Below are 26,943 nucleotides of genomic sequence, written 5' to 3'. Positions count from 1 at the left end.
TATAAGTGCTAATTATTAGTGCGGATTGTACTATATACTTGGCTAATATAGATGAAAGTACTGTACTTGAAATCAGCCTCAATAGAGTTGATGGGGGAAAGTGAATGGTCAATTAATTTTTAGCTATTTTAATACCTAAAAAATAATACATATTCTATTATTTCTCAAAAGCGGTAAGTAGACAATTCATTAAAATGGGAGTAATAATCTGTTTAAAGTTATGACTAACCTATATTTTTATATTTATTTTATATTTTATATATATAACACATATATTCAAATACAAATATATCATCAACAGTGTCAGACTGAGAGTGTTTTTGAAGTAACATCCTGAGTGAGAAACCAGTATGTCTTGGGGGGAAAAAACATTCTGTCACATGTAACCAGTGTTTTTCATGCTATAAACATTAACACCTCATAATATATGTGAAGAAAAACTGTTAGAGGAGCTGATTTGAGATGGATGGATGGATGGGAATTAAAATGCCACTGGTTCACATAAGTCAATGTGTTTAAATATTCCCCGTGGTGTTCCACAGGAGTCAGTTCTGGGGCCACAGTTGTTTGTTAGAGTATTTGTTCATTTGAATGTCATCTACTCACCTACTGAACCACATTTATACAACTACAAAGACCCTAAATAACATTTTTTATGCGCTTACAACTAAAATATTCTCAAAATATAAGACAATGGCTGAAGGTATTCTATGATTTTAATAGCTTTTTTTCAAAAGCCTTGCTTTAAAGGAGGGTTACACTTTATATTAAGGTCTCACCTATTATGCATTATAGCACATTAGTAAGACTTCATAATGGATTTCTAAGTCTTTATAGCAGATGCTATGAATTCATAATCACGTATTTATAATAAATGTTTCTTTAGGGTTGTAAGGTTTTGGGGTGCTTGTTGTGACTCCCAGAGATCACTTCAATTATTCAAACTGATCTTGCTAACACTTCAAAATGTCCAGCTGTTGGTGCCGCTTCTGTCCAACATCAATCTTGTTTCGGCTAACAATGACAAGGAAGAGGTTGTGTTTCGCGCTTCGAACCGTTGATGTAGGTCTGCTCGTGCAGCTTGGTGATGCTCAACAAGTCGGCTCCCTGCTGCTGGCAGCTGACCCAAGCTTCGCTCCACGACAGTGTGGCTTGGAAGTTAAACTGGTAACAGCTGTCCGTCAGTGGGTCACTGTCCCAAAAGGTCTCGCAGCCACGGCCTGCCAGCAGAAAGAGACCATTGGGTCAAAGAGACCAGACACGTGTGGTAAAAGAAAATCATCAATAGAGACCCACTCTTTACAGGACAGAAGCCCCAGAGCTCATCTTTGCCATAGTCGTAGCTGGTGGCACACCAGATGTGCCCATCCTCTCGTCCAAAGCTGGTGCAGTTGTGGAACCACTGGCCATCGTACAGGAAGGGAAAGTAGCAGGGACGACCGTGGGAGTTTCCCTGAATGGTGAAGATCTCTGCAGAGCACAAAATCATATCAGCAAGCTGGACATTGGCTTGGATGCTTTACTCTCCGTGGGCACTTCCGCTCTGCTGTGCTGGCTCTGACCCATGGCCAGCGACCCCCTGAAACTCCTCCCCAGATCAAGCAACTTGAAAAAAATACATTCTTTTAAGAAAATATTTCTTCACAAAATATAGCAGTAAATATTGAGCATCATTTGCGTAACATTAAGCAACCCATAACCTCTCAATGGTCCAAATATGGCTAGATTTATAATCTAGTTTTCAGAATAAAACATGTTTTTTTGCTGTACATCCATGAGAGAGTAGGTGAGGTCGGCCATGAGGGGGAGGCAAAGAGGGAGCATCTAGTGTGGATGCCTGCTGGACGCTCACTGGTGGGGCATTCTGGGTACGTCCAAGGAGGAATTGAAGTTTACAGCTGAGAATGCCATCGCGTCCCAACTGTGGATAAGTGTAAATAATCGATGGCAAACACTAGTACTGCAATGCTGAGTTTGTCAGATTTCCTGACAAAAATCCGGCAGTGAAACATTCCCCTACATATATAAAGTATTTGCATAATAAGCTCTTCTAAATGTGAAAAATAAAATGTGTTTTATTTCTTTCTTCTTTGCACAGAAATGTACTGGAGATTAAACGTGTTGAGAAAAAGCTGCTCTGTGCTCAGCAGAACACCAGATACTTCGCAGAATATCTAATCTAATCTTTATAATCCTTTGAAGGGATTAAATTCCTGACTCGTCACTTATCAAAACAAATGTTCCCCACAGTTCTTAAGAGTGGAGTCATCCATATTTCAGCCTTATTTTCTTAACACAACAAGATCAGAATCCTAAATGTGACAAGCATCATGTCAGCAGTTACGATGAATCTTAAGAAGGAATCAATTGCGACGCACATTTGATGGCGTAAACATGGCATTGTTGAAGTGTGGGAAGCGTAAAGCGGCCTGATTTGCAGTCACCCGAACCATCAAGTGGAAAGTAGGGCAGACATGTAAAATATGAAAAAAGATGATTTTATGAAGCCCCACCACTGACTGATGCTGCTCCTCTGCTGACTAATGTCACAAGCATCTTTTTCCTGCCGTGATCGACTTCACATTGGATCATAAAAAGGACTGAAGAAAGCAGATTCTCAGGCAAATTTTGGCTTAAATTGTGGCCATAGAGAATTTGTGCTTTTGATGCTCACAACAAAATTCACAACAGTAATGTTGGGGCCGGCGGCCGGGTAAAATGAGCGGCTTCAGTGATGAAAGTAGTGGCGACCACCTGTTTTGTGACCACCTTCACAGCAGCGCAGCTGGAACTTATTCATTAGTCAAGCTCCGCTGATTTCTACACCTGTTCCAGTCTGTGTTGCCAGATGGTTACTTCACGTCCACCGGTAAAGACTCTCGAGACTTTGCTCCTAGTGTATTTGATCACTGTTCGATTGTCCGTGTGAGTCTTTTCTGACGCCTGTGAATTTATCCAAGTGCGTTTTGGTTGTCCCCATTACATAGGTTTTACTGCACTGTCTTTGTCATTCCCTAAACTAAACGTATGGCACGTGTTTCACCTGTTATTCATTGTCCTTACATATTTGTAGGATGTGACTCTTTTCAGCAACAAAGTAAAACTATGTGGCTCTTAGCCTCTGACTGGTTGGCCACCCCTGCTTTACTGGAATTCGCCTATTTTCCGTTACATGTTTTCCCTTGCTCCATGTTTTGGTGGCAACGTCGATAGTTTCCTGTTCATGCCTAGTTTTTCTGTATTGTCTGTGTATTAAACCTTATTAAATGTATCCTCGTGGTTAGAGTCCTCTGTACACCAGCAACAACCTTAGTGTTTGGGTCTGTTCTCCTGAGCCACCATGACAGTACCAAGGACATGCACCCTGCCTGACAAGTCAGTTCAAATCACGTGTATCTATCTCTACCCGCTGGTGGGAAAATCCAACGCACACAACACTGTTACCAGTCATTTTTCAGATTTCTCACCAGAATTTAAACCCGTCTACCTTCGAGGGAGGAGTCGACAAGGCTGCGCTGTAATTGCGGAAAAAATGCTCACAACATATCGGCAAAAACAACTGAAAACTGAAGAAGAAACTATGTAATGGATCAACACTGAACCCCGAAGGCTGACATCAATGTCACTATTTGGTGCTTTGGTGGTGAGAGTGTGCTGGTGAAGGGTACAATGAAACCCTACCGTACAAAAGGAAGCTAGAGTCTGCAGCCACTCAAAAGCAGTCAATCCATTTCACTGGAAAAAGGAAATTAATTTCCTTTTGCTGTGGATATATTGATCATAATTCAATGCTAAAACTGATAGCAATTCTTTATAAAGAGTCTTACGCTGATATGTCTTGGTGCAAGGGTCCTGGACTCCGCCGTGCATCTTCCACTTGGACAAGGCTGCTGGTTTTGACGGGTCGAAAAACGCAGGCGGAAGGTTGCTGTTGAACGTTTCCAGCAGCTGGCCACAGTTCCATGTCCAGCGGACTCTGGGAGGCTCGTGGTCACAGGTGTACACGCCCAGTTTCTCCGATCTGCTGGTGGCGTTTCCCACGGTTATTCCCAGGCACAGCGAAGAGCCCAGGTTGAACAAGCGACCCCGGGTCACCCATTTCCACCGCTGACTGGCGGCAGCACAGTCAGTGGACAGGGCGAGGGAGCCGTCCAACACCCCCAGGCAGCTCTGGGTGGCTTCTTGGAGGAAGGCGAAGTCGTCCGAGTCTGTGGGTTCTGTGCAGGAAGGGGAGTGAATAGATAGTCAAGAGATGCTACTACAGTTGGATCAAGGCTTGTTCCAACTCACTTGTTTTATGCTGAGTGAAATTAGAGAAATAAAAAATATATAGTCCACTTCTGCATTACCCGTGGAGTCATAGGAATGGCATCATTTGGAAATAAATGAGGACAAAAATATTGAATCTTGTCTACATTTCCATGTATGTATTGACACTCCTATTCATTCCACTGAATCCTGGTTAAAAAAAAAAAAAAAAGGCAAACCACATGCTCACCCAAATAAATTATTTTACCGTGTTACAGTTCTGAGGAATTCGACCCTCCCTCTACCTCGCTTGAAGTTTAACCCTTGTCTCTGTCTAGTTTAAGACGATTTGAAGCAGCGTGATAATATGTTGTGAAACAGTATCCTCCATCTTTTCCTGTGATTTTAATTGATTCTCCGTGTTTGGTTAACAACAGGAACAGTTTGTCTTTCCCCTGACAACATGATGGGAGACGAATTGCATGATAGCTCTGGGAAAACAACAACAGTTTAAAGATAAACAAAAGTTCGGTGCACACTTTTGACTGCTGAGTGTGAAATAAACAGCAACGTCTCCCTTGTCATGAAACCCAGTCTGTGGCGTAGTTCTCTTTGGAAGGATTTCGAGACGGCTGAAGCAAAGACAAAGTGTGGATGAAAAACAAGGTCATAAGGAATAAAATCCTGATTCCTCAGATGTGGTCAGATCTGACACACACACACACACACACACAGGGGAAAGTGAGACCTTTGGCATTCCGGCTCGGCATGCTACTGTGAGAGGCCGGGATGTGGGGAAGGTAGGAGAGAGTCAGCACAAGTCCCTCGGCTGCTGCCTTCCAGCTCCAACTCTGCTGCTTGTCCAGACGGAGGGACAATAGAGGCTCATCCAGAGCTCCATAAAAACCCTGTAATCTCGGGGGCAGGCGGCGACGCCCCATTGTCTTGCGCCCTGTGGTCGAGTCTCTCACAGGCAGCTTTTTTTGGTCAGTTCACAGAAAGACTGGGTCAGCATGCATCTGGACGTCGTGTTTACTGTGAAAACAGAGGAAAATCCGCTCCTTCGTTTCATCCCAACCCATTTGTGATGAACCCTGTTTCTCACAATCAAACGAAGATCCCTGGCGGCACAGTATCAATTTAGAGTCCAAGATCCCGGAGCCTACAACAGTTACTTTCCATTCAAGTAGCAGTTGCAGGACATGTGAAAGGTTGCATCATCACAAATCCTCTTGAGAACTATTGCAGTTTCTGGCCAACCTTATTGTGTTGCAGCACGGAGGTAAAACAGAGTTCTGGTCCAGGGTTTCCCCTGCAGAACGCCACTAAAGAGTTTGTTGTACAAATAAAGTGGGGCGATCGCCTTAAAGTCATGGGTCACACCGGTGATCCTGGTGAATGGTACACGGGAATAACTGAAGCGAAGATCCAGAGGTGAAGCTTGTTGCATTAGGGTCAAAGGTTAGGGGTTACAGGCACCAATGATCCTCAACAACTTTGAAGTCACACCAACACCAGGCTCCATATTTGCATATTGGCTTGTCACAATTTTGAAGTTATGGCACTTAAAGGGTTAAGGTGACCTTTCATCGTTCCTTCTGTCCAGCCCTTCAAATGTGGGTGGGAGTATGTGGTCCAAATACAAGGTAACCAACAACATGATTCATTCGAAGGAATTATTTCCAGCTGCTCTATCTGTACTAAAAAGAGATCCATGATGGACGTAATAGCAACAGTTTATTGTTCACGTACGTATTGAAACTTCTCCCTTATATTATAAGTTATGTGTTGCATCATATTCTCACATTATTGTTGGCAGAACTAGGAATATGAGTCTGACATTTGCTCCATGATCTGTCGCAGAGTTACATAACACGAGGGTAACGTTCAAGACAGTAAGGAGCGAATTTAGAAGTGACTTTTAATTCCCCTCTGGAGGCGTCTGGGATGTTTGATGTAAAAGAAAAAAAAGGAAAAAAAACTTCATGGTAATCTGAGAGAGAGAGAGAGAAGAGAGAAGAGAGAGAGGGCTGAATTCCAGATTAACGTAAAGCCATTGAGCTGTGTGAAAACTAAGCCACAACAGCTCTCCAGCTGTGATCTCACTCTCCGTCAACTTTTTTTTTCTCCTCTCCAAACACTGAAGACGCTTGTTGAAGAAGTAGAAAGAGTCAGGGAGAGAGAGAGAAAGTAGGGAAGCCAAGAACAACCAGAAACATTGGCCAGCATAGGCAGATATTCCCAAAACATCCACCTCCTCGCCATGGTCATGCGGAACCAGTCGAATGATAATACACATGATTTCAGGTCAAGACCGAGTTTGCAGTCGAAGTTTCACAGTGTTTGGTGAAGAATTGCTGCAGTTACATGAAGGAAAATCTGTATTTGTTGATCTAAAAAGTATTTATTACATATGTACCAAAAAGAAGAAGAGACTCCAAACGCTGAACAATATCGAATGTTAATCGACTTTTGGAGGCAACAATTCTTTCTGGGAAGATGAAGTCTGCAAGACCGTATTTGAGTCGCATCACGTCACTCCTGGTTGGAGAAAAGTGAAACAATTTAGCCCCAAAGTTTTACTGACAGAAGCTGTTCTTCCCCCTTGTTGTTGAGCATAAACTTCTTTATGAAAGAATAAAGAGTAAATAAAGTTAAAGAAAAACGAATGAAGCACAAAACTTTTCATTAAACCCATCGTCTTATCGTATTATAACAATATCCAGGTATCTGGAGTGATTAAGGTAAGCATCCCTTATCTTGCATCCACCTCTGCCTTAGAAGGCAACCACAGGGCAGAACTTGGATGAGACATAACACCTCCACTCTGACCGAGGAACACTTCATCCCCTCCAACAGAGCAGGTAGAGGTGGCCCAGGTGTAGTGTCTATCCCGAGCTGCACTGCGTTCAGGTGTTTAGTATGTACGGTACATTTGGTCTAAAGTAGAAGCTGATACCGCAGCTTGATGTGGACAGACTGTTGGACAAATATACAGCTGTGAATAAATACCTTGACTTTCATTTCATCACAGTGGAATATTTTCCCAAACGCAGTAATGACAGCATTAGATCGGTGAAATACATGTGGTAGAAACAACACAAATAATAAAAATGATCATTTCTTTCGCATTAGGGACGTAAGAAAATACCCATTCACTCAAATACTGTGATACTTGACCCTGCAACACAATATCGATATTTCAAGTCCACGATACCAATATAATACTTGCTTGTGTTTTTGAGTTCAAGATGAAGTTCCCCCTTCCCTTCCCCTTTAGCACCGTATAATGCACAAAAAAATAACAAAACATGAAAATGGTGCTTCTGTCTTGCAATTTTGCAGAGAATACTTGTTTTTATAAAAACGTATTTTGTACAATTAGATGTTTACAGCTTCTTTTCTACAAAGCAAGTCAGTCGGCGTTTCGGGAGGGGAATAGGCTGGGGGCGGGGTTATGTGCTGGGGGCGGGACTTTGGACGCTTGTTTCAAAATCCTAGCTAAAAGGCTGCCGGGCTTGGATAGTATCATAATATATCGTGATATATCGTATCGTCACTCCTGCATCAATACACAGCCCTAATTCGTACGTGTGGCGCTTGTGATCATCTCCCGCGGCTGGACGCTCAGTGGGCACACTGCCTTTTGGTGGCTCGGCTGGACTGTCTTCTACCAACCCAGCACCAAATCCAGTTCAAGAATTGCGATTCTTTTTGTGTGTCTTCCTGATTCCGAGGTCTGCAGTCATGGCCACGGGTCAGTGAGACAGAGCGGCAGACGGGATGTGAAGCTCATGCGTGCTTTGTTTGTTTCTCTGGTGTTTTATGGCGCACTGGACTCGGAGTCAACCTAAACTGTGGAGAGACTTGACCTCATCTGAGCGGCACCAGGGAGAAAGAGGGAGCAGGGGGACTTTTTCAGAGAGGAGCTTATATTTGCATTTTGCAGCCGCAGTCAGTGTGAGGGCGAATATCAAATTTAGAAAGCAGAGAGTGTCCAAACTTTCCAAACCTCCCACGCTCACTTGGCGCAGTTGAACTGATTTTATTTATTTATTTATTTAATTATTTTTATCACAGTACAGATTTGTAAGTATGATTCAAGGGCAGATTAATTTGAGCTATGATGTTATATGATTTCTGCACCTACCACCACTGATACCTACAGTTGTACTGTTGTTCAAAAGACTATACATACAGTTTTGATGTGTCGTAGAAGACGTGGTACACAAATGTTTGTAGTAGAAGTGGGAATCTTTAACTAGCTCATGATTCCATCCCGAGTCTTGGGGCCACGACTCGACTTTAAATCATCGCTCAGGGCGTCTAAACCTAGAAATTGGAAGCCTTGTTTTTTCAGGAGGACGTCCCGAATTTCCGATCATTATAGTGCCCTTATTTTAGTGCCATCAGGTTAGTTTTCCTGAAAAGGATGTTACTCTGATTCTTCATAGAATATGGCTCCTCTATGGTTTATCTATTATCTATCTATGGCTATCTGGGTTGTCATTTTAATTTTTGTGTAAAATCTTGCTATTATCAGTATCTCAAGAGTGTGACACTCGCATTTTATTGGTCGAATCGGCATGGAAGAGGGTTGTTATTCATGGGATAACATGGAACCTCCCCACGTTGGGATGCCCTGTCTGAAAACCCTAGCTGGCTACATCTTTTGGCAAAGCGAAAAAGATATGTTCTCCGCTCTCAGCAGTGAGCGGCTGACTGTTCGGTGAGTCTGTGATCTCTGGGTTGGATTCTGTAAATCCTAAAATGACGCCAAATTCTAGCCTTTACTGAAGACATTGAATGCGTCCTACCTGCCGTGGGATGATGTCATCACATCCTGCCACTGTGTTATCAAAAACAGGAACTTGGAAAAACTTGAAATGCTACTTTATACCACACGCCTTTATATCCACAAAATACGATATTTGTCATAAAGTAGACTGCAAAGTACATGTCTATTTCACTTCCTGGTTTGCCAACCACTGCATCATGATTGGCTGATATGTCTGGGTTATTGTTTTCATCTCACCAAAACCAGAATCGACACCTCAGCAGACTATTATGCACCTGTGAAGATATAGTGGTACCGTGGTTTTCGAACGTCTCGGACTTCAAACAAATCGGAGTTCGAACAAAAATTTTGAGATTTTTTTTGCTTAGGATTTTGAACACAAATCCAGAACTCAAACGCCTCCGGAAAAAGCCGGAAAAAACATAACGTGCGCGGAGTGATCGGCTGACCCACGACGCGCTTTGTTATTGTGTATAACGCAGCCTCTGTATGCAGACGTGTCCTGTTAGCTACATTTACTGACTGTTTCTTCTTCATATTGAGGTGTAAAACCTTTCCTGTCTCCGCACTGGACCGTGGTAGAGTGTCACAGGGGAGGTGCTGGAGCGCTCACTCCAGGGTTTGATGTCCTGTTGTGGGCTGGAGCTGGGACAGGGATGAGGCGAGTCTGGGACAGAGCGTGACTTGGTTTATGACTTTGTCACAGCCAAACTGCACAGAAGCGCACATTCAGAGCTGGACACGCACCGGGCACCTCTTCACTTCTGGAGAGACGTCACTCACTCGGCAACCCCTCCCACATGCAGTGGCCACACACATAGAGGAACAGCCACCTGCAGCAGACACTCTACATTCACTCCTACAAAAGACTATTTTAAGGCTTGGAATGCATTCTTTCTTTTTCCATTCATTGTAATGGGAAAAAGCGATTCAGATTTCGAACAAATCACTTCTCAAAAGGTCGTCTGGAACCGATTGTGGTCGAGAACCGAGGTACCACTGTACTTGTATTCATTTACCAGGGTAAAATGCATCCCTCTTACAGTATTGGTCACACCAAACAATTCTGAAATCATTCTGAAAACAGCACATCAGACATCGCCCTTTGCGTATATACGTTTGGCACCAAATCCTTCCACCCTAGTTTCCCAAAATGTTTTTAAAAACTCGATAGTAGCTGTTGCTGTACAGTGACGTCATCATCCCGCAACAGTTAGGACATGTTCCACAAGCTGACCTACACTGTGCCTGCGTTCCAGAACGGGCCATGCGGAGATGTCAGGTACAAAATGATGGACAACCTGCGGATTTTATTTAAAAAAATATATAGTAGTTATATAGCAGTATTGTACAGTAGTAAAACGCATAGGAGTGGCAAAGCTGCACTATTGTCGCAATAATCCTGGAAGTACTGAGGCAGTGCTACTTTTCATTACTGCCTAAAGCCAGTTGTTAAAAAGCTGCAGTAAACACTGAAGTTGCGGTCGCAGTCATCGCAGTAGCAGTCGACTTATTAAAACAGATTTAGTTGCAGTAAATACACTGTAATTCAAGTTATGTCTGCAGTGTGAGTTTCATTTTGATAACTCTTGCCATAAATGCTCTAGTCGGTGAAAGTAACAAACACGGTGTTTGGAAGGTGGTCAAACTCAGGAGCGTGGGCCACACACGGGTCGCTGCAAGATAAACAAGGACCGGAGGACAACCCTACAAAAAAAAAAATATATATATATATATATATATATATATATATATATATATATATATATAAATATATGAAAATGAAATGTGAAATAGTGTGACTCTTATGGTGCTGCAGATTATCCGAATGGCAATGTAAACGGCAAGTTTTGGTCACAGAATGTCGTTGTTGTTAGACTAACACAAACACTGAGGCGCTGGAGTTAAAGGTACATGCAGTGGTGATGGAGCTGGAACCAGCGGAACCGGCAGTAAACCTCGCAGTAGTTACAGTCATTACAACGCAGTAGGATAAAAGCGCCCGGTACTTTTACAGCCACCAGTGAAAGTATGTTGGAGCTTGGCTCCTCTTGTGGCGACAACAAAGACAGTCAAGAACTGATGCTGAGTGACGGTTCGATACTCGTCCTCGTCAATACGGTTTGACCTAATTCAGCTGGAGCTGATCGACGCACCAGCAGTGACGCAACTCCTGGCATTAAAGTGAATCAGACAACGATTATTCTCGCCATGTCTGTGCCTGCGCGGGTCGCTGTTGACGGCTGCGGATGTGAATTGCAGCCTGTAACCGGATGGAAGGTCACATCTGGCCGCGGGGTGCCACAAGGATTGAGCCTAAAAACACGCGCCCGCCGCCAAAACACAACGAAAACGAAGTGAAAATCAACTTCTTGTCACGTACAAAAGTGTCGCGACTCAGCATTTTCTTCTCCTCCTCCCACGATCGCTCCTGCACATCTGGTTCCACTCACCGCCTGGACTTTTTGGTTCGTGGCATATAGCGAAGCCACGAAAACGTCTCGCACTTCTCCGCTTCTTTTCAGGGTGAAATATGAAAACGCGACTTTACAGCGAGAGAAGTTGGCTCACCGGTCACGCCGCTCTTCAGTTCCAGACTCAAGAGGAATAAATAGAAAGTGCATCGGTAAAAAGCAAAAAGTCGCTTGGTCCGCAGTCCCGTGGGTTTCTTGTCTCTTCGCGTGTCCTCCATGCTCGCAGCTTCTCATTCGCACAGACGGAGAACCAGGGAGCGGAGCCGCGGAGCCACTGGCGCTGCGTCTGCTTCGGTCACTGCGTAGAATGAATGAAGCCGCGTCAACGCCACTAGTGTTTGGAAGGTGGGCAAACTCAGGAGCGTGGGCCTACACGGGTCGCTGCGAGATAAACAAGGACCATATATATGGTCCCCGATATATATATATATATATATATATATATAAATATGAACATGAAATAGTGCGACTCTTATGGTAGATACTGCAATGCCAAGAATCTTCACTCTTGGCAATGTAAACGGCCACAGAATGTCGTTGTTGTTAGACACATGCCATGTCCTAATGTAGAACACACTTTAAATAAAACAAACAAAAAAACACTTTTTCAATTCTAGCCTACAACTTTGTGTGACATATTTCTTACTTTGTCTAAATTGATACAGGTTAAGGTCAACTAACTGTCAAATGCGAGTGTATCACTTATTCAAAACTCAAACATATTCTTCATAACTTAAATGGGGTCATTCATATTTTGCGTATTCATAACTTATACGATTGTTACATGAACAGAAATCTCATGTACGCACAAACAGTGTAGACCGTAGGGGGTGTGCAGCAATTACACAGAGATAACACACAAACACATCTTTAGTTGCTCTGCTGCTGATCTCACAGACAGTAACAGGGGACTGTATAATCGCACCCAGGCATTGATCCGACTTCTTCAGACCAAATAGTGAATCAAAGGAAGGTGATCCCCTTTGATTTCGATGGTATGTGCAAGAATGAACTTTGGCCATAGTCCATATGGACTCCAGACCAGCGTACCACCTCATGTTGTTTATCAGTTCCGGACTTCAGGTCATCTCATCTCAGACATTTGCTGGTTTAACTTGGGATCTTCAACACAAAATATGAATTAAGGATAAAAAAACCCATACTAACACAGTGGCAACAGCATCGCCACTCAGATCCATCCACCTTCTGGAGCGCATCTCCAGTGGTGGCGTTTACAGCAGTGGAATAATAACCTCAGACAGAGCCGATCTACTTTCCACTCCAACTCTGCTCTCGCTAAATGACGGTGCGTTTCCCAGAAATCTGATGCAAGTGAACAACTGCCAGTGAAACAGAGCCAATCGAAGGACACATGGAAAAAAAGCAGACGAGAACAATCATCACATTAAATATAGGACAAAGGGCATTAGAATGCAGTTATTAGTATCACACGTATGTTGTTTCACACGTGTTGGACACACCATTCTGACCAAATGTTTTGATGGGAAAAGCAGCTTCACTGAGGAGTATTTTAGAGGTTCAGGGACCTGCTTTCACTTGACTAGCCTCACCTTTATTTGTGTGGACATAGGCCTGAAAAACTAGGGTTGAATGAGTTTCACTTGCTGGAAAAACAACACATTTCTGAAGACTAGAAGGAGCTTATGATGATCCAAGTTCCCACTCATGATGCAACTCTAAAGAGTAACAGAGGAGACCAGGACACATTGGAACCAATAGTATTTAATGGTTTCTGCAACTTCCTGCTAAGGCCCAACTCTTCCCCCCCCCCGAACAGTTTTCGTGAACCAGTCCCTCGCATGTCATTGGCCAAAAATAAATTCAAACATACCTAAATAAATATGTGTGTTTGTTGGTGGGTCAAGGGAAGGTGTGCGGGGGAGGAGGGGCAATAAAAGCAGTAACAATTTCAATTAAAGGCAACTTGAAAAAAAAAAAAAAAACAGCTTTCTTTGTAAAACTTGTTAAAAGGGAGGTTTTTTTTACCGTCTAAAAAAGTAAAAGGGTTCCTAATCTGCTTCCACTCCACGTCAACTAACTGCAAAAGCGTTCTTTAGAAGAAAAAAAAAGGTGGAACAGCGCCATCAGCTGGAAGTTAAAAGCTTTGGTCACAGGAGTTTGACGGAGAAAAGCAGGGAGGGAGAGCGGGAGGGGGCGTAGGAGGAAGTGGATGGGGGTTTTCTCCCCATTACACACAGTCTAGGTGTATGATTTAAGTGGAGCTGCCGCTTACAGATAGGAGGATTGGATGCAATAAACAGGCCCCGCTGGTTTGGGAAAGAAACTGAATGTTAGAGCAGGGAAGGGGGTGTCGGGCTCTCCACCATTGGAATGGCTCGTGCATGCGTTTGTGTGTCTGGAAGAGGCCGTCAGTCTATCCGAGCCAAGCGAAAGCAGTGTCGCACTGCAGTTTGTGTGTTATGTTTTTGAACAATCCCAAACACAGAACCCCGCGTCACCACTGTGCCAAACCGTAACTGCCTCCAGGGCTTTGACCCCCAGAACCGCAGATGCCACCGAGTGGACAGAGCAGCAGGCTAGTCTGAGTGGACACCAGAGGGCGTCGCCTCCACTTCGAGCCATCGTTGGGCGAAATTCTTTCAAATTCATGGCAAGGTGGGATGCCTTTTTTCTCCAGAGGTGGGGGGGGTGAATATGTGGCATCACCCCCCCGTGCCCCACTCCATCCCACACTTTTATATACGTGCCAGTCAAGTCTTTGGAGAGTCTCAATTCGAGGCGCTGCTGTTGGAGGAGCTAGATGTGGAGGCCACAGCCATGCTCGAGCTGCCTGAGGAGCCCACCGACTTGCGGATGTGTGGCATGAGGAAAGGGTCGCTGGCCAGCTGGTGCACATCGATGCGGTCCTCCTTCCGGTAGACAAGACAGCGCCTTATGAATGCCTGGAGACAGTGAGAGGAACAGGTTAAAATACACCGCATATTTGACAGACCCGTTAAAGATGACCGTACATTAAATGCCATGAGAAAAGTAGGTGACTTCAGTTCCATTTCCTTTAAAAACTCAAGACCTCCTCACTCATTTTAGTTCCTGAGCAGCCTGGGCCATTATTTTCCTCATGAACACTTTCACAACCCTCTGAACAAAAAGGTCTGCCTGTACTACATTGGCACTAGATCTACACAGCAGAGCGCCACTGACACTTGAACAAAGCTGGTAGAACACACATATTTCAAGCGCAAGTGTGAACTCACTGTCCATAAGAGCAGCAGCTTTCCTTCCACTATATGATCAGTCGGCCCACTTCTCTCTACTGAGACCAGAGCCCAGCGGAGAGCAGCTCAGAAGTCTCTCTTCTTGGAGCTTCATTGTCATGTCACACGGAGGTACAACTGATGACCTTAGGGACAGGCCCTAAAGATTGGACCTACAGCAACAGAACTAACTAAACTTGACTTATTGAACGGAAGTAAAAAAAAAAAAAGCTACTAACAAGCCTGCTGCAAAGAACTCAAGCACTTTTTGGATGGATGAAGACACACTTCCTCACCTTAGCTTCTGGTGTGACAACAGGTTTTGGGGGAAACTGCACGTCCGTGGCCTTTAGAATGGTGTTCTCCTGCAGGATGTCCTGCTGTGACTGGTTATGGCCGAAGGGCTAGAAGTGCATGAAAACACAGGTGATCTAAAACAACCATGTCTCTTGACTCATGACTTAACAAAAGTGAAAATCTTTTCACTGCTACTTTTCATTCTTTACACTCCAACATTTTCCACTTCATGTTTGAAAAGCAGTAACCACTGACACACTGCACTAAAATATTCATGACAAGGCATAATTATCCACATGTTACAGTGAGCCCATTCGCTGCATCACTTTACATCTGAAGTAAACAACCTCAGCAGCAACACTCGGGCACTGCAGCAAAAGACATCCCTCAGCCAGCTGTTGGTGAATAAACGTCCCTGATTTACATAGCCATTTACGGAAGAGTTCTCTACACTTGACAGCAAATCAGCATTCGGGTGACACATTGAGCATTAGCTCCTATTTACAATGGAACTGGGTATCAAACTGAACATTATGAAAATGAGGGAAACATTTGATGGCTCCTACCTTGCGACCGTACAAACACTGGTAGAAAATAACTCCCACAGACCACACATCCACCTTGTTTGAGATTTTGGGGGGCTCTTTCCCAACCACAAAACACTCGGGGGGCAGGTACCTGAGGTGAAACAAGGAAAACAATACTTAAAAAAATTAACATAGCCCCTTTAAAAACACAACTGGTTCACAATAAAAATGTATTTTCAGATATGGTAGAGAAAGATCAGATCAGATTAGATCAAAGACAACATGAGATAGGGAGAATCACAACAACAAATAAAAACACAAATGAGTAAAAACATATTTGATGAGATTTGTTGTTTTGAAACCAACTTTGTTTTAGTGAAAAGCAACATAGTAAATGGGTCTTGTTTATTTTCACATGCAAGAAATAAGACATTGTTTCGTGGTTGCATCCTCTTCTCATTTACTGCCCGCTGTGGGAAGTGCTTCTTCGACATCCCAGTAGACAGAATAATAACTGTTCTTTTCAACATAAATGATACAAACAAAATGGTCTAATATGATCTGAGTAAGTAAAATGTGACGCATCAAATACTTGCTGGGCTTTCGTCACTCCCCAAATAAAATATCTACTTCACACTTCCAATAAAGCCATGAGTGGTATTCTTAGCATGTGACATATCTTACCAGTAGGTCCCAGCTCCCTGCGATGTCAGCTCCATCCCATCCACCGAGTTGTAGCTGTCATCATCCATGATTTTTGACAGCCCAAAATCTGTGATCTTAATCTCTCCACAAGCCGTTCCGTTCACTAGAAGGATGTTCCCTGGAGACGTAGAGGAAAGCGTTCGCTCAATGCTAGGTGGCAGTGAAGTAAAAGGAAGATGAAACTCAAACTACACTAGTGGCTTTGTAAGTGTTTGTCTGCAGGCATGTGCTCATCGCACCAACAGTCAAATGAAACTTGAATCATGTCCCAAAAAAGGTCAGCAAAAGCGATCAAACTGAGATTTCTGAAACATTTCAGTCCAAACTGACCTGCTCTAACAGAATGTAGAGCAGCACGGTCTGACCTAAAATCTATAGTATGGTAGAGTCGCTTCCCCACTCTCATCACTCCCTCCTCAGCTCAATCATGTACGAGAAACGATGACAAATAGAAAATAGACAAGTATTCTCTCTCTCTCCTTTTACCCCCACGGACAACCCAAAATATCTGCTTCACCAACCTGATAGCACTTTAATAGTCTATATCATGGGTCAGCAACCGCAACCATCAAATAAGAGAGAAAGCAGATGTGAGACAGGTTTCCTTCAACATCAAAACAGAATTCCCATATTAGTCAGCACTATAATGCACCCTGCCAGAATTGAGTTCTGCTATTTGGACGTACGCAGATGAACCAACAACCCTGTTTAACTCATGCTAAAACCACATAGACGACAGATTCCATAACACTAAATGACAAATCATGTGGACAGCTTTGCAGGTTTTTTGTGTAACACAGCAGAAAATGCAACATGTATTTTAAAATAAATAAATCAAAAATGTTCAATACAAACAATAGCAAGCCTGATATGTGCATGAATGGCTGTTTATGTGCGCCCTGAGTTTCCCCATCTAGTAGAGATGTCCTCCAGTGACCCCATTAGGGAACAAGAGCTTGAACAACTTCTAGTTTGCATATTTTGTCTTGATGCAAATATGCCTAGACAGAGAACACTGATAAACTCACCAGGTTTAAGGTCATAGTGAATGATGGGTGGTCTGATCTCGTTGAGGTACTTGAGGGCGTTGACAATCTGCATGATGATGGAGCGACCCTCCTTCTCCGACATGAGCTTGTGCTGCTTCAGGTAGAAGTCCAAGTCGTTGCCCTCGCAGTACTCCAGCACCGTACAGAACCTGGACCAAAACAAAAGCCTAAGTACCGGGTTTACAACTGTAGCACTCCAGAGTGGCAGACTTACGAGTCAGTGTCGAGCGAGAAGTAGTCATAGAGTTTAACTATTCGCGGATGGTCCAGCTCTTTGTGGATTCTATACTCTCTGCAGGCATGTCTGAAAAGATCACACCATAAGTTGGGATTTGAGCATCCACACTGAGTCAACACCTCATTCCTTACTTGTGGTAATTCTCCTTCTTCTCATCCCGCCAGTTTTTGTTTAATTGATGGATCTTGACCGCCACATATCTTTGCTCTGTTAAGTCAAAGGCCTGGAAGAGACATTTTGTCGGGGGTCAGATAGAATTTCAATCTGGCAAGACCTCACATTGACTGACTGCGACCATTTGTCAGTTTTATCGTAATGGCAGCAGACCGCAGAACAAGTTGCTGATTCTGGCAAAGTCATCAACTTGAACTGTACGTGCAGACTACAGTGAAAGGCAATAAAACACACAGTCGAACATCTGCTCCACCATTTTGCTACTTTTTATACAGGGTATCAAAATGGTGACATGTCAAGATCACCATTGGTCTTTAAAGGCGTCAATGAAATGAAATCACACATTTAAGAGCAGATAATGCCATCTAGAGGCTTGTGAAAACGAGGATGCCGTTTCATAAAGCCTCAAATACTTCAGTCACATCTTCAAATGAAAAACACAATCTGAAGGGTTCTCGTGTTGGACTTAGAAAAGGGATGTCCAAGTGCTGCAGCGATGAGCAAACTTTTCACTGCATGGCGTTTCTTTCCAAGCAATTTTTTTACTTAAATTTTCCATCCACCTGCTTTTTTAAGTCTCCTTTTGGTTATGATATCACACTGTACATTGAGATGCACTGGGAGTGGTTGACTGTGTTTAATCTGTGTTCTTTGAATCAGTTATTCTTGTATGTACCCAGCACAGAGTCCAAGTATATCTGAGCATCAGCAGCATTGCATAGTGCATTGCCCCTGGGAATAAATAAATAAATACATTTCCGGCAGCAGCATTTATAGCCACTTATGAAGAACAAAAATCAACATGTTCACTGGTTTCATAAAAGTAAATTAGCCTCAGTAGTAGTATCACAATGTCAAGCCAAAGCTCTCACCTTATAAACTTCACTGAACCCTCCTCGTCCAAGTAAATGGAGTAGCAGATATCGGTCATTTAGCGTGGGGTGATCTTTAAACCTGTAGATCAGGACATACGAGCAGTCTAGTGAGACAAGTCATCCAAAAATCAATACATGTGATAAATACAGAATAAAAAAAAACGGGACTGTACTGTGAATTATCCTCGTTATGGATTCTTTTCAGCTCTCGGATGTGCAGATTCCGAACCCGCTCCAACCTTTCCAGCTCTGCCTGGATCTCGGCCTCCTCCTGCCAAGGCAAACAAATCAGACAGGCTACATAGTTACTCATGCTACACAATGTTATTGCACTGCTGCTGTTGAACAGATAAACACAAGAACATAAATCGTTCATTAAGATGGCAAAGCAGTTTTTTCCATCATGACTCATATTTTGATGATACTGATAGTAGGTACAAATGCCAAGATTAAGTAATGTAATCAAAACTTTTATGATGATGAATAATGTTGAATAGCTAGCTGGAATTGGAGCACCACATAAAACTGAGCAAATGAATGAACTCATCTTGATTCTAATGCAGCGATTCAGGTGAAAAGGTTGGAATAGACCTGCTGATCGGCTTCATGCTATTGACAGTTTTTGCCATCATCAACATCAAGAAATCAGATATTCATTCCTTTCTTGTTGAACACTTAATTCATTTTCCTTTTTAAAAAGAAATTATATTTTGTAGACCCTCTTCTGATAATTGGAACAGCTTCGGCGACCAAAACCAATTGATTTTCTGATCAAGCCAGCACATGGTTTTGGTGGTAACGTTTTTTTTCGGTCTGTCCAAATGTTAACCTCAGACAGCACTTCTGTGTCCTAACTACACATTACCTTCTTTAGATGACAGAGTCTCAGCTTGAAGATCTCTTCCTGTTCATGATATTCTGCCTGTGATAACCTAAGGTCAAAGACAGGTCACAGTCAGCATCATCAGAATAAATCCTGGCAAATTGAAAGAGTTCAAATCTAAACGAGAAATTCAAACCAAGCGTACGCTTCACTCTCAGCTCCGTTGGCTTTGCTTTTCCGTTTGTTTTGCTCCAGACTTGGGGGAGGCGTCTGAGCCATGGAGGGCGGCTTTCGTTTGGCCAGCAGCTTCCTTTGTCGCTCGATATCCTCTCGCTGCGAGTTGATTCTTTCTTGTTGCCTGGAAAGGTTAATCATCAGCTTAGATCCATTAACTAGCAAGTATGTCTGGTTCAACAGTTGACTTAGGAAATTGATGTGCAACTAGAAACACTAGGGGACAGACCAACAGATGAAGAAAGAACTTTTTTCTGATCTTTTCCTTCAATACGTTGTTGCTCTTTGAGGAAGAGAGGTGCTGACAATGGCTGGTATTCTGACTCTACTCATATACTGATTATTTTGCTAGAAAATTAATAAATAAGCAAACTTTATTTTGCTGAAGACACAGACGTACAGATATTCTCTGATTCTCAAGCTTTGTGTTCCTCTATCTTGACTCTCTATAGAGTTAGCAACCGTGACTCATTTTACCAGACCAAATAACCAATATACTAGTAGCAGAGTGTTCCTTACTTGATCAAGTTCTGGAAAGCGTATCCGTCTGTCCACTGCTCCGTGAAAGATGCTCCATGTCTCACTGTGGTGAAGTGGCCCAGTCTGAGTCTGTCCTGCATACTTTTGTCTCTACAAGCCATCTTCTCCTGTTTGGACTGAAAGCAGAGAAAATCACGTCAAAGCAAAGGCCAATTTTCTCCTTGCCAATAGCCATCAGTCATTCCTAATAAGCCAGACATTTTTCAGAGGAGCATACCTTTTCAATTAGCAGTTTCTTGGACATGGTCACACACTTATTCAGCCGTTCTTTGTACCGCTCCAGCATCCGCTGCTGTTCATCAATCTGTCGCCTCAGATCACAATTCGCCTAGAGCAGAGAGAACAAATGAGCAAGAGAACAGCCAAGAGCAGAAAAAAGTATCACACAAAGGTTAGGAGTCAAGCACACAACATTAAGAGACATGCACGAAGGTAATGAGTTTAGTACCCGCAGCAAATCGTCTATTCGGCCCTCCTTCTTCTCCAGGTCAGAATTCTTGTTGTTCTCCATTGCTGTTAGTTTCTCTATTGTAAGGTCAGACTACAATGTGAGCAAAAAAAATAAAAATAAAACAGTGCAAGTTAATGGTAAATCAATTACGTCATTCCATCACAGCTGAGACGCCGGCAACTGTGCAACAACAGCAGCTACATTCAATGGGCCATATGCATCTTTCAAACTAGTCTGGTGAGCTTACTAGAGCGCTAACTTACACAAATGTGCATTGAAATTCATTACAAGTCACTTGAGATTAACTTATTTACACATACTTGCAGATGATCAAACCGATCTGTGGCTCTGGCCAGTCACGCCACACATTTCTGTTAAGTAACTTTTTAACCCATTTAATAAAAAGGGAGAAAAAAGTTCTTTTAAATTCTATTTAATGAGTCAGTAAATTTAATGAACACAGTTACATGAGTAAAACAAAGGATCAGCTGCATCAAAGTTGTGTTTAAGGCAAAACCATGTCTAAGTTGATCACTACAGCCAACAAGCAAGAGAGACAACCAAAGATACGAATGTGAAGTGATCACGTACTTGCGTGGCCTTATGGAGCATATGAATAGCTGCAGGCTTCAGTGAACAAGTCGAGTGCTCTGTGTTGGCTGAGCTGACAGATGATGGGCTTCCCTGCTGGACCTATGAAGACAGAGACATTCGTTCGATTCTGATCATATACAATGACTTCGGTCGAGCAGCATCGATAGGATGAAAGCAAGGACACAAGTAGAAAATTTGGTTAAACTGCAAACATAATTTTCAGGACCAGAGTAAGCTACATTTGTACTAAACAAGCACCCCACTCTTAACTCTGACGGTAAACTCTGGTGCCTTTCAAAGACAAGAATCCTGCGACAGCAAAAGATTATGTTTACTGAGGGCTTTCCAAAACTTCAGGCAAGATAGTGTCGGTCTGACATTCTAATTCCAAGATCGACGAAATGTTACATACATCACCAAATACTCTGTTTTCTTACCTCCAAAAAATATTTCTAGCTCATTACTTGATGGTGCCTTATACTGTATCACAATTCACTGTAAATTTAATTCCGCTTCCCTTCTCGGGGAACATGTCAGGAAACCTCACTAGTGACGGAAGAGGTCAGTTAGCGTCACCAACACCACCAACCATTTGGATCATTCAATTAATGTCATTAAAATGAACATTGAAGTGACTGATTCATCTTTATTTTATCAGGAGGAAATCAATTTGCTGTCAAATAAATACTGGTTTGAAAAATAAAAGTTGGATGTTGCAATAAATTCATTGCCATGTGCCCATTTATCCCAGCTATATAATTAATGGTTCACTGGTGGAAAATAGAAGAGAAAAATGGATTTTGTGACTTCCAAATTGGCTTCCACAGCTGAACCCTGACCTCCACTAGCAGAACAAAATGTATATTTACCCTCATCTCGCCAGCCGCATACAGAATTGTGACAGTATCCATGTTGGAAATGAATTGAAATCATTCAGACAGTACAATAAAGCTGACTTGAAAGGCTATTCAAAGGGCACATAGATTAAAGAGAAAAATAATAACTGGCTATTAAATTACCATGATGATCATAGTGTCTTGATATTGGTTATTAGGAACATATTCTATACGGCTTTGTATTTCACAAGGACAATGGTGCTCTTTTCATTTTTTGCCACTTCTCAAAGAGCCCATGACTTCAGCGTACTTTACTGCTCTAGTTCTAAACTGGTTTGGCTTTGGCACCCACTCTCCCACTCTGAACGACATGATCCAAAACATGAGGAAAAGAAAAAAAAATCTATATTTTAGAACTTATTAAAAATATATTAAAGAAAAGACTGTACCATTACCCTCACATACAACACAATATATCAGTGACATGATAGTTTGAAAAATGAATAAATAAAATCTTCTCAAGTTCACTGCTGAATAACTTCTTTTTGTGAGAATTCCCAGTCCACAATTTTATTTATTTAGCAATGGCTTCAAAAGTTGTAATTAAAAACAAATAAGGAAAAGGCAAAACGTGTGTAAGAATGAACAAGTTGGAGCGTATGTGCTCACCGTGACAGGTGGGTTGGAGAGAGAGTGCTGTGGGGAAGAGCGGACCACTGGTGGAATCCCTCGAGCAGGGCTGGTACCAGGGCCGCTACCTCCCGCAAACTGACAGGTTGCAAGACAAAGAAAAGAGTTTTGAGAACGGTTAAAAAGAAAAAGTGTGAAAGTTATTAGCTGCACACTGATGCAAGCCTTCCGTTTCCACAAGCCCAAAACATCAAGCAACAATTTCCTGCCACTCACCTCAAAATAGTCACTAATTTTATGCCCTCGTGTTCCAGCTTTGCCTGGAAAAGACCCAAGGTGAGACCATGTTTTGAATACATTTTGTACATATGATGGCACCGGAGACAACAAACACACCTTGGCTGCTGTCAAAGTGTTCTGCTTTCCGCTTTCTAGCTCTCTGGTCATTCGCCTTCTTCTCAGGAGTCTGTGTAAAGGAAGAAGTAGAAGGATAGGAGCGCATTCATAACACGGCGAAATGAAGAGTCTGTCGGGGAAAACACTCACCTCTAGTTCTTTGTCGCTGAGAGAGCCAACACTGCATAGACTCTGGTTTGATGATTCATTCTGATTCTGGCCCGATCCCTGTCAATAAGCAAAAAATAAATAAATAAACAAATGATGATTACAATCCACTTCACTAGAGTACACGGCTGCTTTTAAAAGCATTTAATGAGTGAGTTGTATAACAGCAGAAATTTAGGGAATGGACTTGGCACAATGATGAGTTTTCCTCCAGACCTCTTTAGGTCTAATGCTGGTTCCCTAGGTGACGGCTGTCAGTCAAATGAATCAGAATTCAGCAGCAACTGTCCAATCAGGGAGAGATACTTTGTAATTCAGAGCACACCAGAGCTCTCTCTCACTGAACCTTCCTAAAATGGCTGAACATTAGGCATGCTGCAGGGGATATACTCCTGCCTCTGTCAGTCATCTTTAGATAATGCCAGACATTATTTCCTACTCTTCATCTCTGCTCCTCTTACTTCTTCTCAGGTTTGTCAAAAATGCTCCTTCTTGAGCTTTCTATTACTTGAATGTCATTCACATTATGAATCAAGTCAATCTGTCCTGAATTGTTAGATTTAAAATGAGTATCTTTCAAAACTCATCCCTGTTGTTGCTGAATGTCAAAGGAAGATAAGGTTCTTTGCATGTGTTCTATTTGACTATCACACCACAGTTCTTCACAGACATTTGTTGACACTTCTTCGTCTCTCAATGCTGCTGTCACCACCACATATCACACGCACAGCATCTCCTGTCATACAGGGTGGTGGTGGTGGCATGATGCCTAAGTACCAGCCGCCATTTTCTTTGCAGCAAAAGCCATGCCATGCTCCGGGCACAGCAATGCACATGGCTGGCACGAAGCCCACCCCTGGCATTGACTCCCAGTCTGCTGCTAGATCAACTTCTGCAAAAAGAAAATTCCATCAATGATCAATGTAGCAGGCAAAATGGTGGGAGGCCACAGGCTTCCTGCACTCACACCTGGTCATCAACTATTTCTGCATTCCTCCTCTGTCTTCACTCCCCACATGCAACCCCCCCACCCCCTAACACTCCTGTCCCGTCTGTGGCCTTCTTGGCAGGCATCACTACTTGCATATGCAGCCACTAGATCATGAGCTAGGGAGAGACGCCATATCACACCAGACAAAAAAAAAATCCTGACCGCAGACAAAGACAGTTATAAGGCCAGAAACATGAGGAAAATTGAGACACCGCAATGACTGTATAAACTTTGAGCACACAAGGAGCAGGATCACTCCAATGTGTCGATGGCAGCAACACAAACCTTTGCCACACCGACCCCAGTGAAACGAGCCTCCAACAGCTCCTGTCGCCGGGGGTCCAGGCTATGCAGTTCTTCCATCATCGCTGTGGAGACAAGAGCACAGCTTAAGAAAGGTGTTGTTGGGTCTGGTATGTTCCAGTGGGAGTGACGAATTATTCTTTTTCAAAGGTTGTGATGAGTCACAGATGTCTTTTTGCAATATGGGCGACAAAAATATTCTGACTCATCCATAAGCCCTTTTTCCACTCATCATCCGTACATAATGTTACAGGAATATGGTCATTGTTACCAAATTAAAAAACAGAATAAACTCGTAAATGAAAGCCTAAATACACATAAAATTCATTTAAGCCAGATGTGTACATCCAATGTCTGGAAAATCAAGTGATAACGCCCTGCCATGACAGGCCTAAGTTCCATGGTTCTGGAATCATAAAAGGTCATTAATGTCATTAAAGTGATCCTTATTTGATGAGGGGGGAAAAAAAAAAATATATATATATATATATAATTATATCGCGTTAGAATTCAAGAATAAAAATGATCACAGATATATATATATACCGTTTGGCTTAAACAAAACAACTGGTCATCCTATAAACGTTTAAATCCGGAAGGTTATTAAAATGTTATTTAATTCATATCGTTACATTTTTGGTGACTATTATCCAACAAGTACACCATAGCTTTAGCATTCAGAGCTAACGGTGATGCTAGCTAGCGATGCTAACTACGATTTATTCACATTGTTAACCACAAACCACATGAATTGCAGACAAAAAACAAGTTCTTCGTCATGACTCACTGAAATGCTGCCATTTGATAGTGCGTTTATGAAACGGTTGGTCTAGGGCGAGTGCCGAACAAAAAGAAGCATCCTCCTTCTCGGTGTTGTCAGGTGTTAACGCCACGAAGGCTCAAATATAACAAGAGCAATGCCATCATGGTCGCTTTGTGTGGTACACCTACTGTATTTCAGCGTGTTTGCGGTCCTCCAGGGGCCTGTGGTAAGTCCAGAAAACGTCGCCGTTGTTTCCCCGGTGTTCGACAGACCCTCCCAGGCTAGGCCGCATTCACAGCCGCGGCCCTCGCGTCGTGGTCGTCCCGGAGCTAACGCGAGAGCGTGCGGGGTTGAAGTCGTGGTAGAGAGCGGAGGATTCCCTCAGAGGCCTCTACGACTCCGGGTATCCCAAAACCCGCCTTTCTTCTCCTTATGCGGGGATCCCCATCATATCCATCCACACGAGGACCATAGTATTTTTCTGTCTAATAGTCACAATGGCGACTCTCGAGGCTCCCCCTTTTTTTCCAGCAGGTATAAATGATGTCCTTAAGCTGCCGTCAATTGCCCCTCTATCTTTTCTCCCCCGCGATGAGATGGATTTCGGGTCTTCGGTCCCAACAAAGTTGCCTCGATCTTCTTCCTCGCCGCCGCGGGAGAATCTGTTTCGGAAGTTCTCTTGCTTGCGGGCGTTTCAGTTAAATCCGGATCGATTCGGTTCGGTTTTCATGTTTTTTTTTTGCAATGTAAACAATAATCAGTAAAATCTCATATTTTCTCGTGAGATTGTTCAAGTAGTTCACCTTCGGTGTGTCCACGCCTGCCCCAAATCTCGTCTGGACCAATGACAAATCACCCCCTTGTGCACAATGCAGTGAAGAGGAGCCCATCCTGACATTAAAAAAACACTTACTTGTAGATTAAAATTCAATTCATTCATCCTTATAGTTGAACAAAACCGACAGATTTATCATTTCTTTGATCAACGACATTATTATATACACGTTGATAAGTGTAACTTTTTATTATTGCGCCTCTGATAAGAAGAAATGGAATGTTTAAAAGAAAAATGTAAACCTTTTTTTTCTGCACCATGGACAGCTTGGGTTGGACAGAATTTCTAGGCGCAGCCAGGGGTCGGAGGGGGGTTCCGGTTCGGGAACCACAGATTTTCATCTCTGCTATTTGCGGACGATGTTGTTCTGTTGGCCTCATCGGACCGGGACCTTCAGCATGCGCTGGGGCGGTTTGCAGCCGAGTGTGAAGCAGCCGGGATGAAGATCAGCACCTCCAAATCTGAGGCCATGGTTCTCAACCGGAATAAGGTGGTTTGCTCTCTCTGGGTTGGTGCAGCGGCAGCAGTGACGCGGTCGCTGTATCGGACCGTCGTGGTGAAGAGACAGCTGAGTCACAAGACGAAGCTCTCGATTTACCGATCGATCTATGTTCCCACCCTCACCTATGGTCACGAGCTTTGGTTAGTGACCGAAAGGATGAGATGGCGGATACAAGCGGCTGAGATGAGTTTCCTCCGCAGGGTGGCTGGGCGCACCCTTAGAGATAGGGTGAGGAGTTCGGTCATCCGGGAGGAGC

General features: G+C 43.1%; 2 protein-coding genes across 2 annotated transcripts in view; both read right to left on the bottom strand.

Moving 5' to 3' along the window:
- The window catches only part of mrc2 (mannose receptor, C type 2), a 29,669-nt gene extending 17,855 nt beyond the window's left edge, over positions 1-11,814 (bottom strand). The window contains exons 1-4 of the mRNA XM_053851209.1: positions 11,618-11,814; positions 3,828-4,217; positions 1,297-1,470; positions 1,056-1,220 (exon numbers count right to left, since the gene is read on the bottom strand). Of these exons, the coding sequence (XP_053707184.1) occupies positions 1,056-1,220; positions 1,297-1,470; positions 3,828-4,217; positions 11,618-11,738 (850 nt within the window). The 5' untranslated portion in view covers positions 11,739-11,814. The remainder of the gene's footprint in view (positions 1-1,055; positions 1,221-1,296; positions 1,471-3,827; positions 4,218-11,617) is intronic.
- A 624-nt stretch (positions 11,815-12,438) lies between these two features.
- Positions 12,439-26,175, bottom strand: tlk2 (tousled-like kinase 2). Its single transcript, XM_053851210.1, has 21 exons — positions 25,539-26,175; positions 24,570-24,652; positions 23,276-23,353; positions 23,126-23,195; positions 23,006-23,049; positions 22,769-22,867; positions 21,261-21,362; positions 20,667-20,759; positions 20,436-20,546; positions 20,198-20,334; positions 19,650-19,802; positions 19,487-19,553; positions 18,795-18,892; positions 18,619-18,700; positions 17,704-17,795; positions 17,549-17,638; positions 17,314-17,483; positions 16,265-16,403; positions 15,620-15,731; positions 15,053-15,160; positions 12,439-14,444 (listed from the first exon to the last, which is right to left on the bottom strand). The coding sequence occupies exons 2-21, from the start codon at positions 24,648-24,650 to the stop codon at positions 14,271-14,273; spliced, it is 2,100 nt and encodes a 699-aa protein (XP_053707185.1). The 5' UTR covers positions 24,651-24,652; positions 25,539-26,175; the 3' UTR covers positions 12,439-14,270.
- Between the last annotated feature and the right edge of the window lie 768 nt (positions 26,176-26,943).

Source organism: Synchiropus splendidus, chromosome 19 (genome assembly GCF_027744825.2).
Source record: "Synchiropus splendidus isolate RoL2022-P1 chromosome 19, RoL_Sspl_1.0, whole genome shotgun sequence".
Classification (NCBI taxonomy): Eukaryota; Metazoa; Chordata; class Actinopteri; order Syngnathiformes; family Callionymidae; genus Synchiropus; species Synchiropus splendidus.
Note: the sequence above shows the minus strand (reverse complement) of the source record. Positions and strands in the feature narration are given on the sequence as shown.